This window comes from Leopardus geoffroyi, chromosome A1 (genome assembly GCF_018350155.1).
Source record: "Leopardus geoffroyi isolate Oge1 chromosome A1, O.geoffroyi_Oge1_pat1.0, whole genome shotgun sequence".
NCBI classification, from domain to species: Eukaryota; Metazoa; Chordata; class Mammalia; order Carnivora; family Felidae; genus Leopardus; species Leopardus geoffroyi.
In genome coordinates, this window is record NC_059326.1 from 179,169,382 (window position 1) to 179,183,103 (window position 13,722).

General features: G+C 40.6%; 2 protein-coding genes across 3 annotated transcripts in view; one reads left to right on the forward strand and one right to left on the reverse strand.

Annotated features, from left to right (window-relative positions):
* Positions 1 to 965, forward strand: part of INSYN2B (inhibitory synaptic factor family member 2B) — a 121,645-nt gene extending 120,680 nt beyond the window's left edge. For both annotated transcript variants that reach the window (XM_045502016.1, XM_045502007.1), the window contains one exon: positions 85 to 965. In XM_045502016.1, coding sequence (XP_045357972.1) covers positions 85 to 226 — 142 coding nt within the window. In that variant the 3' untranslated portion in view covers positions 227 to 965. The remainder of the gene's footprint in view (positions 1 to 84) is intronic.
* Positions 1 to 13,722, reverse strand: part of DOCK2 (dedicator of cytokinesis 2) — a 416,990-nt gene that overhangs the window by 217,116 nt on the left and 186,152 nt on the right. The gene's annotated exons all lie outside the window — the stretch shown is intronic.

A 13,722-nucleotide genomic window follows, 5' to 3' on the forward strand; every position in this document is an offset into this window, starting at 1 on the left:
AATAATCCTGTTCCCGGAATTAAGAGACCCAGGCAACAGAACAATCTATAACACTAACCTTCGGCAAATTGCTTAAATTTTCAGGGCCTGGTTGTCCATTCTTGAATGGAGATGTAAACACCTACTCTACCTACTTTGTAAGCTCTGTGCACATTCCAACATCAAAATGAGCAGAACGACTCAGAGCTCAGTTGGATCATTTGCCAAAGTTACCCTGGAACGATGAAGAGGTGTCTGAGGTAACTCACACAAAAGGATAATCCAACTCTTAAATGATGAATCTCACCTTGTCATACACTTGTATTGAGTGAGGGGCCTGAGATAAAGCCTCAACTGAATTAAATGAAACTGGGGTTGGAAAATTTTGACATTTTGAGAAAAAACAAACAACAACAACAAAAAATGAGGCTATATAATTCTATACCAAAGCACAACATAGCACTGCTCAGGCCACCAGCCTGAAACCAGAAAGGTCTCTTCTGAATACTGAACATTTAAAATAGTTAGGAGGGAAATGGATTCAGTAAACACCTTCCTGCTACACAAAAATGGTCATCTCCATGTTTTGAAGAACATACAGATACGTATGCCAAACCTCTATCTATACTCGTCTACCATGTGAAATCACTTCTTTGTAAAATATGATGTAACATCTACCATGCTATTCTACAGAAATGCTGTACTTGAGGTTATATGGTTTTATGGAGAGATATTAATTTGGCAAAAATTACTTTTGTAAAATTGAAGGGAAAGAGACTCACATATCAACTTAAGTTGCAGGAGTTTGTGTAGCTGCTTTCTCTGTAGTTAAAAAAATAGGTACTCACTATACTTGGAACTTCATGCCAGCTCATCTATAAAGAGCACCTTCTTCAAGACTGTGTACCAATGTAAGGTTTTGTAAATTTCTAAACTGTTTTAAATGGGATATTATCTTTTGCAATAAACTTACGTATTTTTCCTAGGTTTTAAGACTCCATTACTAGCTTGGGTTGATTTGGGTTATAAATTTAAACTTAAGAAGGATGCCTCAACGGTCCTAGGGACAGGGATAGTTTTCATTATAATTGCTTCTAATTGTGTTCCAGGAAAACAGATAAACAAAGAACACATTTACAATTTAGTGCCACAATGATCACATGAAGCCCCACATGTCCTGAGAGTGAAGGAGGCAGTTTAAATCAATGGAATAGTTTCTAGCTTCATTTAGATGGATACACTTTCATATTTTTTATCATTATTGTGCCCATACACCTGAACTATAATTTATTCAACTTAAAAAAATTTTTTTTAATAATTTTCTTTCTTCCTTAAAAGTTCCCTAAAAGGCAACTCTATATTACCACCATAAGGAAACCAATATGATGCTCCAAAAATAGAAGATGAAATCAAAATAATTTTATTAAACTCTTGCTAAGATTTTTGAGTGTTGAAGGTGTTAAGCCTGAGACCAGCTCTCTTTGTTAAAAAGGGAAATTAACAAATATTCAACACATGCTAAAGCCACTTTAACACCAAACACATTTTCTACTTGACTAATCAGGACGTTTGAGAGAGAACTGAAAAGAAAACAACTTTCCCGTCATACGATTCCTTTTTTTTTTTTTTCCCCTGCATTGTCCATGAGCCATCTAAAGCCAGCTTGTTTACCAATTTAAGGGGGGAAGAGTCATGGGCATAGAATCAGAAGTCTTGGGTTTGATATTATTCTGCCACTTTCTTTTTGCTAGGTGACTTTGGGAAAGTTAACCTCTGGGAGCCTCTGACTCCTTATAATACTGAACATAACCTTTGTCTTACAAGGGTGTCTGACAATGAAGTGAGTAAAAGCCCTGAGCACAATGTAGGGTACACAACAGGTGCTCACTAATTGCATATTCGTTCATTTGCTGATTGGAGTAAATTGGGAGAGAAGATGCAAGATGCCTTCACGGGGCTGCAGTAGGTTTTCAGAAGCAAGCTTAAGATTTTCTCAGTCAAAAAATGGTGTTGATAAGGAGTACACTCTTCTTGCTTTTATTAAGACCAGAAACCATGACAATGAATTGTTAAGTGACAAAGTCCTCAGTGATCCAGAAGAATATGAATGTATATTAAACACAGCATAGCACTCTGAGAAACGAAAGATCCTTGTTGCATGGAATAAATATCCTTGAGGTGAAAGACACTGCAAGAGCTGGGTCCGTGCCATTTTCAGCATGAGGCAGTCAAGTAAGGCTCGATGAGTCGTCCAAGGGCTCACAGCAATCACTTGGGGAAGTCAGTGCTGGAGTAATGTAGTGGTGGGTGGAATATGTGAAGGTCGATGGGACCCCATGGCCCCGGGTTAGTTCCAGGAACCACTGACACTAAACTTGAGACCAATTCCGACTGGCAGGTTTAACTTCCTCATTAGCTGAGCAGAGGTCTCAATACCCTTTGCTTGAAAAGGCTTTCATTTCGAGCTGCTCAAGGCAACTTGCTGTATGCTAAAAACATATATTTTTTTTAAGTCCCAAGAAACATAGGCATTTTATGATCATTATGCTCATAAAGCATGGCTTGCAATGAAAAGAGCTGCCGGACAAAGCCACACCCAACCAACACTGTTTGTGTTTGGTGTAAACTATGTTTGACAAACTTAATATTCAAAAGCCCTTTGAGCTTCATCTCAACTTCATCCCCATCTTTTAACCAACTTACAGCTTGAATTCTTATTGATCACATCTATCACCCCTACCCTGAGGTTTCCCAAATATATGATTTCAGCCTGCCTCCTACAGGACATTCAGCCCAGGAAGAGCAAACCTAGAGTTTGGTTTTCTCACTGCCAGATGAAGCCAGGTTCCAAGATAAACATGCCTCTCCTCCACTGCTGGCATCCTGTCCCAAACCCCTTCTCTCAGATGGCCTCCACAAATGTCCCCACTGGTCCCCCAACATATACTCCCTTTACCTTGCAGCATATTCTCCACATTGCAGCAAAGACAATTACTGCAAAATTTAGGTCTGACCCATGTCACACTCTGGCTTCCTGACAAATTTAGAAAGTAAGACCAGGTCTGTCACCCAGAAGGGCCCATCTGACTCTCCCATGGAAGCTTCCATCTCAGGCACTTCCCCTGTCTGCTCTACAGACCCATTATCTTAACACATCCTTAAGGATCTGTGTAAGCTTTCCTGTCTGCCCAGAATAATCTACTCTATGTCATCCTCCCCTGGTCAGTTTCCAGCTCTACTGGGACTTCCCAGGTAAGGTTTTCCAAGACTACTACCACCACCGTCCTAGATCACATGAAAAACTCCTTTTGTATACTCACCTGGCACCAGAGACCCCTCCATCAAAATTCTTGACACAGTTGACCTTGTACATATATTTGTGTCATTCTTTGATGACTATATTTCTCTCTCATTAGCCTATAATCTTCTTAAGGTAGGAATCCTGCTTATTTTTGCTTACCTTTGTGTCTCTAGCACTTAGCATAATGGAATTCAAATATCTGATGCAGTAATAAACTAATGAATGAACTGGATCCAGTGGATCAACATGAAAAAATGATTCCCAGGGTTTTTTCGTTTGTTTGTTTTCTTGCCTATCAGTCCTCCAGTGGGGATGGTGCCACTGGAATCTATAGGCTCTATCTTTCCCCCAGGAATATCCATCCTTCTACTGATTAGTAAGCAATGTGCCCAGGGCTTGTAATTCTACTATGGTCTACCTGGCACTCAGGACCCAGGAACGTCAAACCACTATCATCCTACCCCCACTGCCAACCTCCTAATACCTTTATTCTGAACGTTGACAGCCCAGTTTAACCTTATTTCAGAACAAATTGCCATCATAATTAAATCCCAATGCATTTTTCACATTTTACCAAGATACTGCCTTACTATATGAAAGAGGAAATTAGTTTTGAAATTAAAGCAGATTGTTAACTATTTTCTCTGTAATGTTTTCATTAAAATGCCAAAATTTATTACATGTGACCTAGTCCCTTTTATAGAAAATGCAATTTAAAGGAGACAGGGTCTATGTAACTGAAGAAACATTTTGGGCAGAGCATTTTGCCTTGGTTTAAACCACAACTAAAATGAAAAGACAATAAGCATCAAACCAAAGGATTATTTGCTCCAAAGCAAATAAAGCATTTATTATCATGAATGGCCTCACAAATTCTTAGAATCCACAACCATATTATATTAAATTTCATTCAAATAAAACCAATTTTTTTTTCTCCTGGCAAAACTTCAATATGTATTTTTTTAAATCATCAGCTAAACACAATGACCTCCCATTGGTGCTTGGGTTTGGTTTCCCAGGTAGCACATGTGTTGTGATACCCTGGTTATGCTGACAGAAAAGCCTTCTTTCTCCTGAGCCAAATGGGCTGAGTCACTTTAATTGATGAAATTGAGAGTGGTTCACATAGCTCTTTCAGCAAGCACTCCAAGCCTGACTGAATCCAATCCCACATGCAGAAATCCCATATGGGTGATGGAGAAGAGAAGTCATGAGCTGTTGCCATTGTTTTTTGTTTGCTTGTTTGTTTCAAGATAGAAAACAATGTGCTGTCTATAGTTAGGGATCAAGGGGAGCAAATTCAAAGCCATGTAATGAACTCACCACTGACCTGAATGGATTTCCTGAATAGATCCTTCCCTCTTCTCCAGAACCATGTATCCACCAGCTCCAGGGAAACTTCTCAGATCAACCCCAGCCCTAATCACTTTTTTTCAACAGTTATTGATTCCCTTCTCTGTGTTGGTCAAGAAAATCATAGATGCAGCTTGCCTTACAGAGCTTATTATGGCCCAGAGAAGGGTGATGTGTTCTGACAATAAGCACATGTCCTTTTCTGATTCACACACCTGTATGTAACACCCCACCTTCCCTCCTTTTGACCCTCTTAAAGCAGTCTTCGTTATTCTCTTGTGATGATTATTTGTCTTAAATTATAGCTATTTCTAGTCCTCCCTTCACCCCTTCTTTCCCCACTATATGTTGTGTCCTGAGAGTGGGAACTGCTTTCCTCAGTTTGTAAAGTCAAGGAGGTCCTTGTTTAACTGAAATGAATGACTTCACCATCATGAGCCCTTGACTGTTCTATGTAGACCATTGTACTGGCCTTCAAGGGCTACTTTCTCTACTTTTCCAGCTCCCTTGGATCCAGCTCTCTCCTGGCTGCCTGAGGGGTCTCTCTAAGACACACATCTGGCCATTACCCGGTTTCTACACCCTTAAAAGCACCCCACCAGCATCCTAGAACATAACAATCCTCCCACAGCAACACAATTTCCTTACAATCTGACTGCAATCTAGTATGTATTGCCTAACTTCCTACTATTCTACTTCCCCCTATCCCTGCCTCCTTGTCATCTCGCAAAAAAGTCAGAGGCTATTGCATATCAGTGACTTAACACATGCTGTTCCCTCCACCTGGGACATTGTTCCATTACGTATCTATCATGGAAAATAATGTTCATTTGGGAGGAATAAATGAATATGAGCCATGTTACTACTAATTATGATAATAAAGGCTCTAGCTTCTTGAAGTTAAAATGGACTGTTAAATGCTTTGCTTCCATTAACTGATTTATTTCAAGGTAGCTTACAACCACCCCATTTTCCAGGAGAATAATAGAGGGTAATAGTAATGTGTCCAAGTATACAAGTATGAGGTGGTGAAGACTGGAGTGCCTTCAAGGTCTGCCAAGCTTGGGAGCCTGGGCTTTTACCTCCTATGCCAGACAGCAAGTTGCAATTTAAATGTCACCTCCTCTCTGTAACTTTTTCTGATCATCCCCCGCCCCTGCCATGGGATTAGTCACTCCATCCTCCCAGTACTCATGGAGCTTTGAACAGGCTGCTGCTTATATTATCTTGACATTTCTTTTGTCAAGCTCTCATGCACATCTCCACCAGAGAGCAAAGTCCTGGGGGACAGAAATTGTCATCTGAATCTCTATGGCTCTCTAGGTGTTTATCACATTGCCTAAGATGCTATATGTGCTTCATATATGATTGTTGAATGAACTGGGAGAAAATAGGGAGATGAAAACGTTAGGAGGAAAAACAACCCATGGTACAAACACCAGAACAAGGCTAGAAGTACTGACTTCTGCCCCTGACTTTCTGCACAATTTTGAACAAGTACGTTCACCTCCATCCCCCACATCTGTCTTTAAAATGAAACCATCTGCCTTTCTGGCTTCACAGGCTGGTTAGAAGAAAAGTAAAATTATATACATGAAAATGCTTCAGTAAGTTTGACTATCTCATTAATTCCTATTTTTAAAGAAATAGTGTTTGAGGATTTTTTTTTCCTGATTATAAAAGGAAAGCAAAATCATTTTAGAAAAAAGTGAAGCTACAGAAATGTACAAATCATGTGTCACTTAAGCAGAAGATATCAACATAAATTTAGCTTCAGAACAGAGTCTCTGGTCCTGACCTCTGGGAGATCCAGGGATTCTGGTGAGGGGCCACATGTCTTCCCTCCCTGGCTTCCAGGATCCCTGATGGCTTTCTTTTTATTTTTGGGTCTTTTGACCCTTTCTCTATATTTAAGACATAGAATTTCCTCATGTTATTAAAAAATCATCATCAATATTTAATGACTGCACAAATGCATCACTGGATGAACATAGCATAAATCTAGAAAAAGGGAGTTCTGATCTTGAAGAGTCATTTGATGGCATTGATTCCTTTGAGTCCCTTTAGAAGGTCAACACACGGGAAAGAACAGCATGGACCCTTGTGGGGGAGCCTGCTGCATTCAAGGTTGTGCTGACAGGGTCTCTCAGGATGGCTCCAGCCCCGCAACAACATTCCCAGGGAAGGACCCTCTGTGATGGGATTTCTCCTTCAAGCTTTTGTAGCAGACATATGGCATCTGGTTTCATCTCAAGGGGGCTTTGTGCACAGCCCAGCTGTAGCAATAGCTTAATAATACTTCCCAAATCCAGGAGAGATCCCAAGTCAGGGCCACAAAATAGTTTGTCATCTGATACATAACATTTGCGTCAAAGCAAGAGAAGACTCCAGTACTGAAGGAGAATAATAATGGCTCTTCTTTACCAAAGACCTGCTAGGTGGTAAGCCCCATGTGATGGGCTTTAGACATGCTTTTTCATCCAATCCCCACCATTATACCCCCATTTTATAGATAAGGGAACTGAGGAACAGAGAGCTGTGAAGTGAAAAGACTTCCTAGCTGTGGAATAAGGTCTTCTCACTCCTTAAGTATGACCAGTTTCCAACTAGTAAAATCCTTTCAAACTTGAGACCTTGGGCCCCAACTCCACAGCCCTTAGAAAGCAATGTTGGGTGTGAGAGCACTCAGTCAATGCCCAAATGGCAGACATTCTAAAGTTTCCAGAGTTTCCAAAGTTCTCCAAGGACAAGAAAAGGTTGGCCTCTCCTCCAGTGCCAGGAAATAGGACAGCAGATATAGTGAAGTCTTACCTTTAAGAATATACTTAAAATTACTTGTTCAAAATCAGGTCTGGCTCCACTTACGGAAAGCTAAAAGGCACTGAGATATTTGGATGTAATTTCATTAGGGCAATGATGTACCAGTCATGCATTTCCTAGTACTCCTTATACAATTCCTAAACGCCATCTCTGTCTCTCCCTCTCTGGGTGCTGACAACAGCAGTGTGTTTCCTATGCTGCTTGCAACCAGCTTCTCCAGGGCCTAAGCTCACCTCCTCTGTAGAATCACATGTTGTGTGTCACTGCATCACACGTGAGACTGTTATGGTAGCAGCAGCAACAGGAGAGTGCTTATTATCTAGGAGCATTCTGTCCTCATAGCATAGGTTTGCTCAACTGGACAGACCAGGGAGGCTGCAGTAGCTGTTTTAATGAATTTAGGAACCTCACATTTCCCTTTCATTTTCATCTCTGTGGCTCATCATGGAACAGAAGGAAGGTTGGGAGAATGAAACCAGCTCTTTTTTATGCCCCAGTTCTGAAACTTTGTCTGGAAGAATTCTACCACATAGGGCTCATGAAGTATTTGGGAATTTTATATAGGAAAGACCTTCATGGGAAAGCTTGACATGAAACAAATCTTCTCTCATCTTATTTTTTAAATCAGAATTATTTTAAAGCTAGACATTAATTTGTACTTTTCATTTTAGTTTGTTCTTTCCATTCATTCATTTCCACAGCTTGGATAAATGCCAGCCACATGCCAAGTCCTAGGCCTATGGACAGGATCTTCAAAGATAATGGGATACAATCCCTTTCCTCAAGAATCTTAGTCTACTGTGGAACATAGACAGGTAAAGAGAAAATTCCATTATGATATGGTAATACTGTAATTTAAAAATGGGCAAAGAACAATGAGATCACTGAAGAAAGATGATCTTGAGGAATGAGAGAAGATTTCACAGACCAGGAGATGGAGATAAGGCCAAAAATACTGCTCCCTGTTTCAACCCCCTTACTCTTCCTCTCCATCTATTCAAATTTTCATGTTACTCAAGAACTAGACCCAATTATATGAAGTCTACCTTGATAACTGACTTCTGTGCATACATGCTATGGGTTCCTTGGAAGTTGAGATACTAATTAATTTTTTTTGCATATATACTTTAGGCCATGTACTCTTTGATATGCAATTACCAAAATCCTTTTTAAAGTAAAACTTCCCAGGGTGTCTGGGTAGCTCAGTTGGTTAAGCATCTGACTCTTGATTTTAGCTCAGATCATGATCTCATGGTCATGAGATCAAGCCCCACGTCAAGCTCTGCTCTGGGCATTGAGCCTACTTAAGATTCTTAAGATTCTCTCTCTTTCTCTCCTTCTGCCACAGCCCTGTGTTCTCTCTCTCTCCCTCTCTCTCTCGCTCAAAAATAAATAATAAAATAAAGTAAAATAAAATAAAATAAAATAAAATAAAATAAAACAAAATAAAACAAAATAAAAAAGTAAAACTTCCCCACCCACAGGACATAAGCACCCTCTACAAGACCATATCAAGCAGCAACCAAGCTACCCCAAGCTAATGACGCCACCTCTTGGTACCAACTGGAATTTCAGGACTCTTATATAATGTTTCTTCTCTTTCTTAACCTGATCTCCCCCTAACACATACACATACACTTACACATACACACATTTATTCTTTTAATTTTTTCAAGTTTTATCTCAGAAAAACAATGTCCCAGACATGCACAGTGAAATGCTTAAGATGGTGGCTTCAAACTCTGTAGACCTGGATTTGGATTCTGTATTCCTCCTTCCCCTGAATGTGATGCTGGACAAGAGCTCAAACCCTCTGATCACTGTTTCCTTTCTGAGAGCAGATAATAATTTTTTGTCAACCTCACAGATTAAACGTGATAATGTCCTCAAATTTCCATCTCTGTCACACAGTAAGCACCCTAGAAATTTTAACTGTGATCATCACCAACATATATATCCTCTGAAGAAAATGAATACATCCTTTCCACAATTCTTTCCATTTGGTCCAGTTATTCAATAACAATTCTCTCTCCTCCCTTACTCTCCTAGTCTAATCATGCCCTAAGGGTGATAATAGTAACACTTGCATAAGGGTAATGCAAGTAACACTTGCATGTTAAGGAAAAGAATCGTGGTTTGTATGTAAATAAAGTAAATAGCAGAAATCTTCCATTCCTTCAGCAGTGTTCATTCAGGTCATCCTATATGCCAGGGACATTGTGTTTCCTACAGATGCAGAAGTGATGAAGATGTTGTTCTGTAGTGCTAGGAAGAATGTTCTCGTGACCGTGTGATGAGTACATGAGACTGGTTCATGCTGAAGAGAGCAGAGGGGTACCAACTTGCATGAGTGGAATGTGGGTCAAGATGTGCCTCCAGGCCAATACATGAAAGAAAAAGAGGAGTTTTCAAGGAGGAAGGCTTTGCAAAGAAAGGTAAGAGGAGTATGTTCTAGACAGAGGGAATGGCATGCAGGAGAATGCAAAGAAGAAAAGGAACATTCTGTAGCTAGCAGAACAGTTCCATCAATTTGGCACAAGAGCGGGAGGTCAAGAGCATAGGGGAAAGAGGCAGGCCTCTCCTGGGCACACTGAAGGCCGTGGTGAGCAGCTGGGCCATTATCTTCAGCCATAGTGAGGCCACTGAGGCTTGCCCACCAGGAAAGCTCTACGTGATAAGACCACATGGGCTGCAACGGGAAGAATTCAAAAGGGACAAGAGAGGAGGCAGTGTGTCTTGGTAGTAGCTACAGCAGAGGAAGTGGTGAGAGACAGTCACAGCCAGACCCCAGTTAGTAGCATTGATGGTAGAGGGAAGCTCTGGATTGGAGACGCCTTTAGACATAGAACCCGGTGGTCTGCTCAAGAAAGTGGACACAAGCTATATGCGGAAGGGGAAGGAGACTTGAGATCATTTCACACTTCCATTCTAGCTTTGTCTTCTGCAAAACCTGCTATTTTGTAAGTCCCAAGACTCCAGGCTCTTGTTCTGACTTTACAGATTCCCATAATTGAGGAGATTGATTCTAAATATATCACTGTCATTACAAAGCCACCAAGAATCCAGTGCCACTTCGCAGGTATCTGAAAGTTGACATGTAGGTCATCTCACCAGACTGCATGGTCTAGGCAGAGCAGCATCTGGAGCTTGGAGGTGCCCATTGTTACCTTTAAAATATTCGATGCCTAAAGAACAATTTAAGGTCTTAGTGGTGTAGGAATATATACTATGCTATTTAAGAGGAGGAACTCTATAAACAGCTTTGCCTGGGTTCAAGTCCCAGTTCCTCCACTAACAAGTTGTGTGATTATAGGTAAGTTATATAACCTCTCTGTGTCTCAGTAACCTCAGATGTAAAATACGAGTCTCTGAGGCAGGTTGAGAAGGAAGACACATAAGGTGCTTAGCTCTTTGCCTGGAAAACAGACGATTTGCTCAATAAGTGATAACTTTGTTGTAAGTATTGTTTGTTAACAAAGTGTTGGGTTGCTGAGTGAAGGTGTGGAGTCAACCAACCACTTCTGGCTTGGAACCTCACATCCTCCTGTCCTAGACAGTCCTCACACCTGCTCTCCATGGGACAGGTTTGGGTGGAGGTGGCACTAACTGTCTTGCTGTGGCCCCTGCACAAGCATCTTGAAGTCTGTGGGCTCACAGTGTATCAGAGAGTGGTCATGTAGGTGGGCCATTTGCCATTTGGAAAGTGAAGTCAGAACTTGAAAAGCCTGGCTCTCTGATGACTCAGGTGTTTTCTGGAGTCTTCAGCGCTATTGTGAGGTGAAGCAGTGGAGGATGGGGCGATTACCGCCTTTTTTTTCCTTCCTTTTTGAACAAACTGCTCTGAATTTCCGGAGCTGGCTTCATGCCAGCTGCATTTACCTTTATTTAATCACTCAATAGACTCCTCTGCAAAAACCGGGGTAATTAGGCCCAAAATATATCACCCAGAGGCTTATTTTAATTACCCGAAATAAAAACTAGATCCCAATTTCAACAAAATTACCAGATTGTTCCCCTTCCAAGAATTTCTGGCAGTGTGTAAATTCCCTGGTTGATTCTCCTTATGAGATTGTCCATCCCCAGCACTAAGGAGGCCACACACAGGGAACAGCCTTCTGTAACCCAGTCAGCAGAAGGATGTAATAGTCAGGGAAGATTTTCTGAGACAGGCCCCTCACCTACCCAAAAAATCTGAGAAGTTTTCCTCACACTGTTCTAAGACCCACAGGATAGCACAACAGACACACACTCTGATGTTGGACATCCCTAGTTCACATCCCACCTTGCTACTAGCTATGTGACTTTGACCATGATGTTTTCATCCTCTGATGCTCAGTCACTCTATTCTCCCAAACAATGGGAGATGATGACAATTACCCATGAGGAATCAAAGACATGCTCCATCACATCTGATTTCCAGTCAAACTTTTTTTTAACATCTCTGAAGATTACAATCAATGCAAAAATAAGCCTCTGTGTCACAGTTTAATTGGTAGCATGATCTCTTTCATATGGGCACATAAAATCATAGTGATTCTTACATTTGATAAAATAGGACATGTAGCACATAGAATCCATTCCCTGGTAAAATGTTAGGTTCTCAGATTATTTTTTTCCATTACTCTTCTGCTCTTATACCACAGCCTTCTTAACCAAAAATATGCAAAAGAGAATATGGGTTCTACAAGAGCTTTTGGACTGGGCTGGAAAAACACCAAGGATTTTAGTCAATACATAGTATTTGTAAGTATCCTGCATACATCACTATTCTAGAATCTTATGCTTATGACAGACATCATTAATCAATTCAGTACTTCTTCCCCTGAACACAGATGTAGCCTCTGATTCTTTCTCAGGGCAGTACTACAGGCAGCTATTACCAATGCACCCGACCTGGCATATGAAGCAAAATCTATTTTACATCCCTGACTCAGGATCTTGGGAGATGGAAAAACGAATAAGCATTGGCCAAATCAGAAAAGTTAAATATATGAAAAAGATCTTAAAAATGATAGAGTTCATTGCACAGAAGAAACCAAGGTCTAGAGGGGTGATATTGGCACAAAGTCACAGAGCCAACTACACAGAACAAGTATGGACAATTTCTCATGTTCACTCTTAAGGACAGGGAACTAACTGGTGGTTGCCAGAGGGGAGGAAGGTAGGGGGATGGGTGAAATGGATAAAGGGGAGCGAACTTATCTTGATGAGCACTGAGAAGTGCGTGGAATCGTTGAACCACTATACTGCACACCTGAAACTAATGTAACACTATATTCAATTATACTTGATTAAAAAAAAAAATTTCCTGTTCTCTCATCTCCGAAATGTCCTTTCTACCAAACCATGCTGCCTTTCTTAGCATCAAGGTCAAACTCCTGGGTAACTTTAGTTAACAAGTGTATATCTGATTGATTAGACTCTTGGCAAAGACAAGAGGGGGAAGCAGTCGTGTAAAAGTTTTTTTGATTTTTGTTTTTGTAAAATTTCCTTTTGCTCATTTGCCACCATCAACACTTCATTGTTTAGGCAAGCAATTTACAGAAAAATTCAGGAATGGCTTTCCAGAAAATGATAATTACAATGTGCTGCGCACAAGAAGCGATCCATCCTAGCCCTATGGTTCCTGTAATTTTAATAGCTAACACCTTTTATCACAATGTTCCTACTCCTACAAATTAAAAAAAAGTCACCACTTAATCCCACATAATGCCATGCCAATGACCAGGCACCCCACATCCGATCAACGTCCTCTCAGGATTTCAGAAGTATTAGGCATGTCTGGTGTTTGCCGTAAATATTGTTTAATATTCCCAGGCAATAGAAACTAACCAATAAAAATTATATCTGGAAAATTGAAAGTGATGGTTGGAATGGGGCTCTCTCCTTCTTGTCAAATTTCAATTTGAAATTAAATTGGGGCCTTCAGCACTAAGACAGGGACTCCTGACCTCTGAGTAATTACTTTCCAACATCATTTTCTTTAATTTGGAGGAGATATTTCTGTTCTAAAAGTGCTAGAAAGGACCATTTTATGAAAATAAAGCTACATCTTGAGAAAAATCTGTTTATTCCTTCCTTCTAGTTCAGGCACATTCCTGCTCCTAGTTAGGTGTGCTTTCTACATACCTCCAATACTCCCCACTCAGCCCTCCTGTTGCTGTAATCACACCAACAAACTCAAGAGTCATTGAGACTAATGACACGGCATGTGACTTAGAACCTCTGCAAGGCTCCTGGAATCAGCTCAGGGGACGGGAAAGTATGAA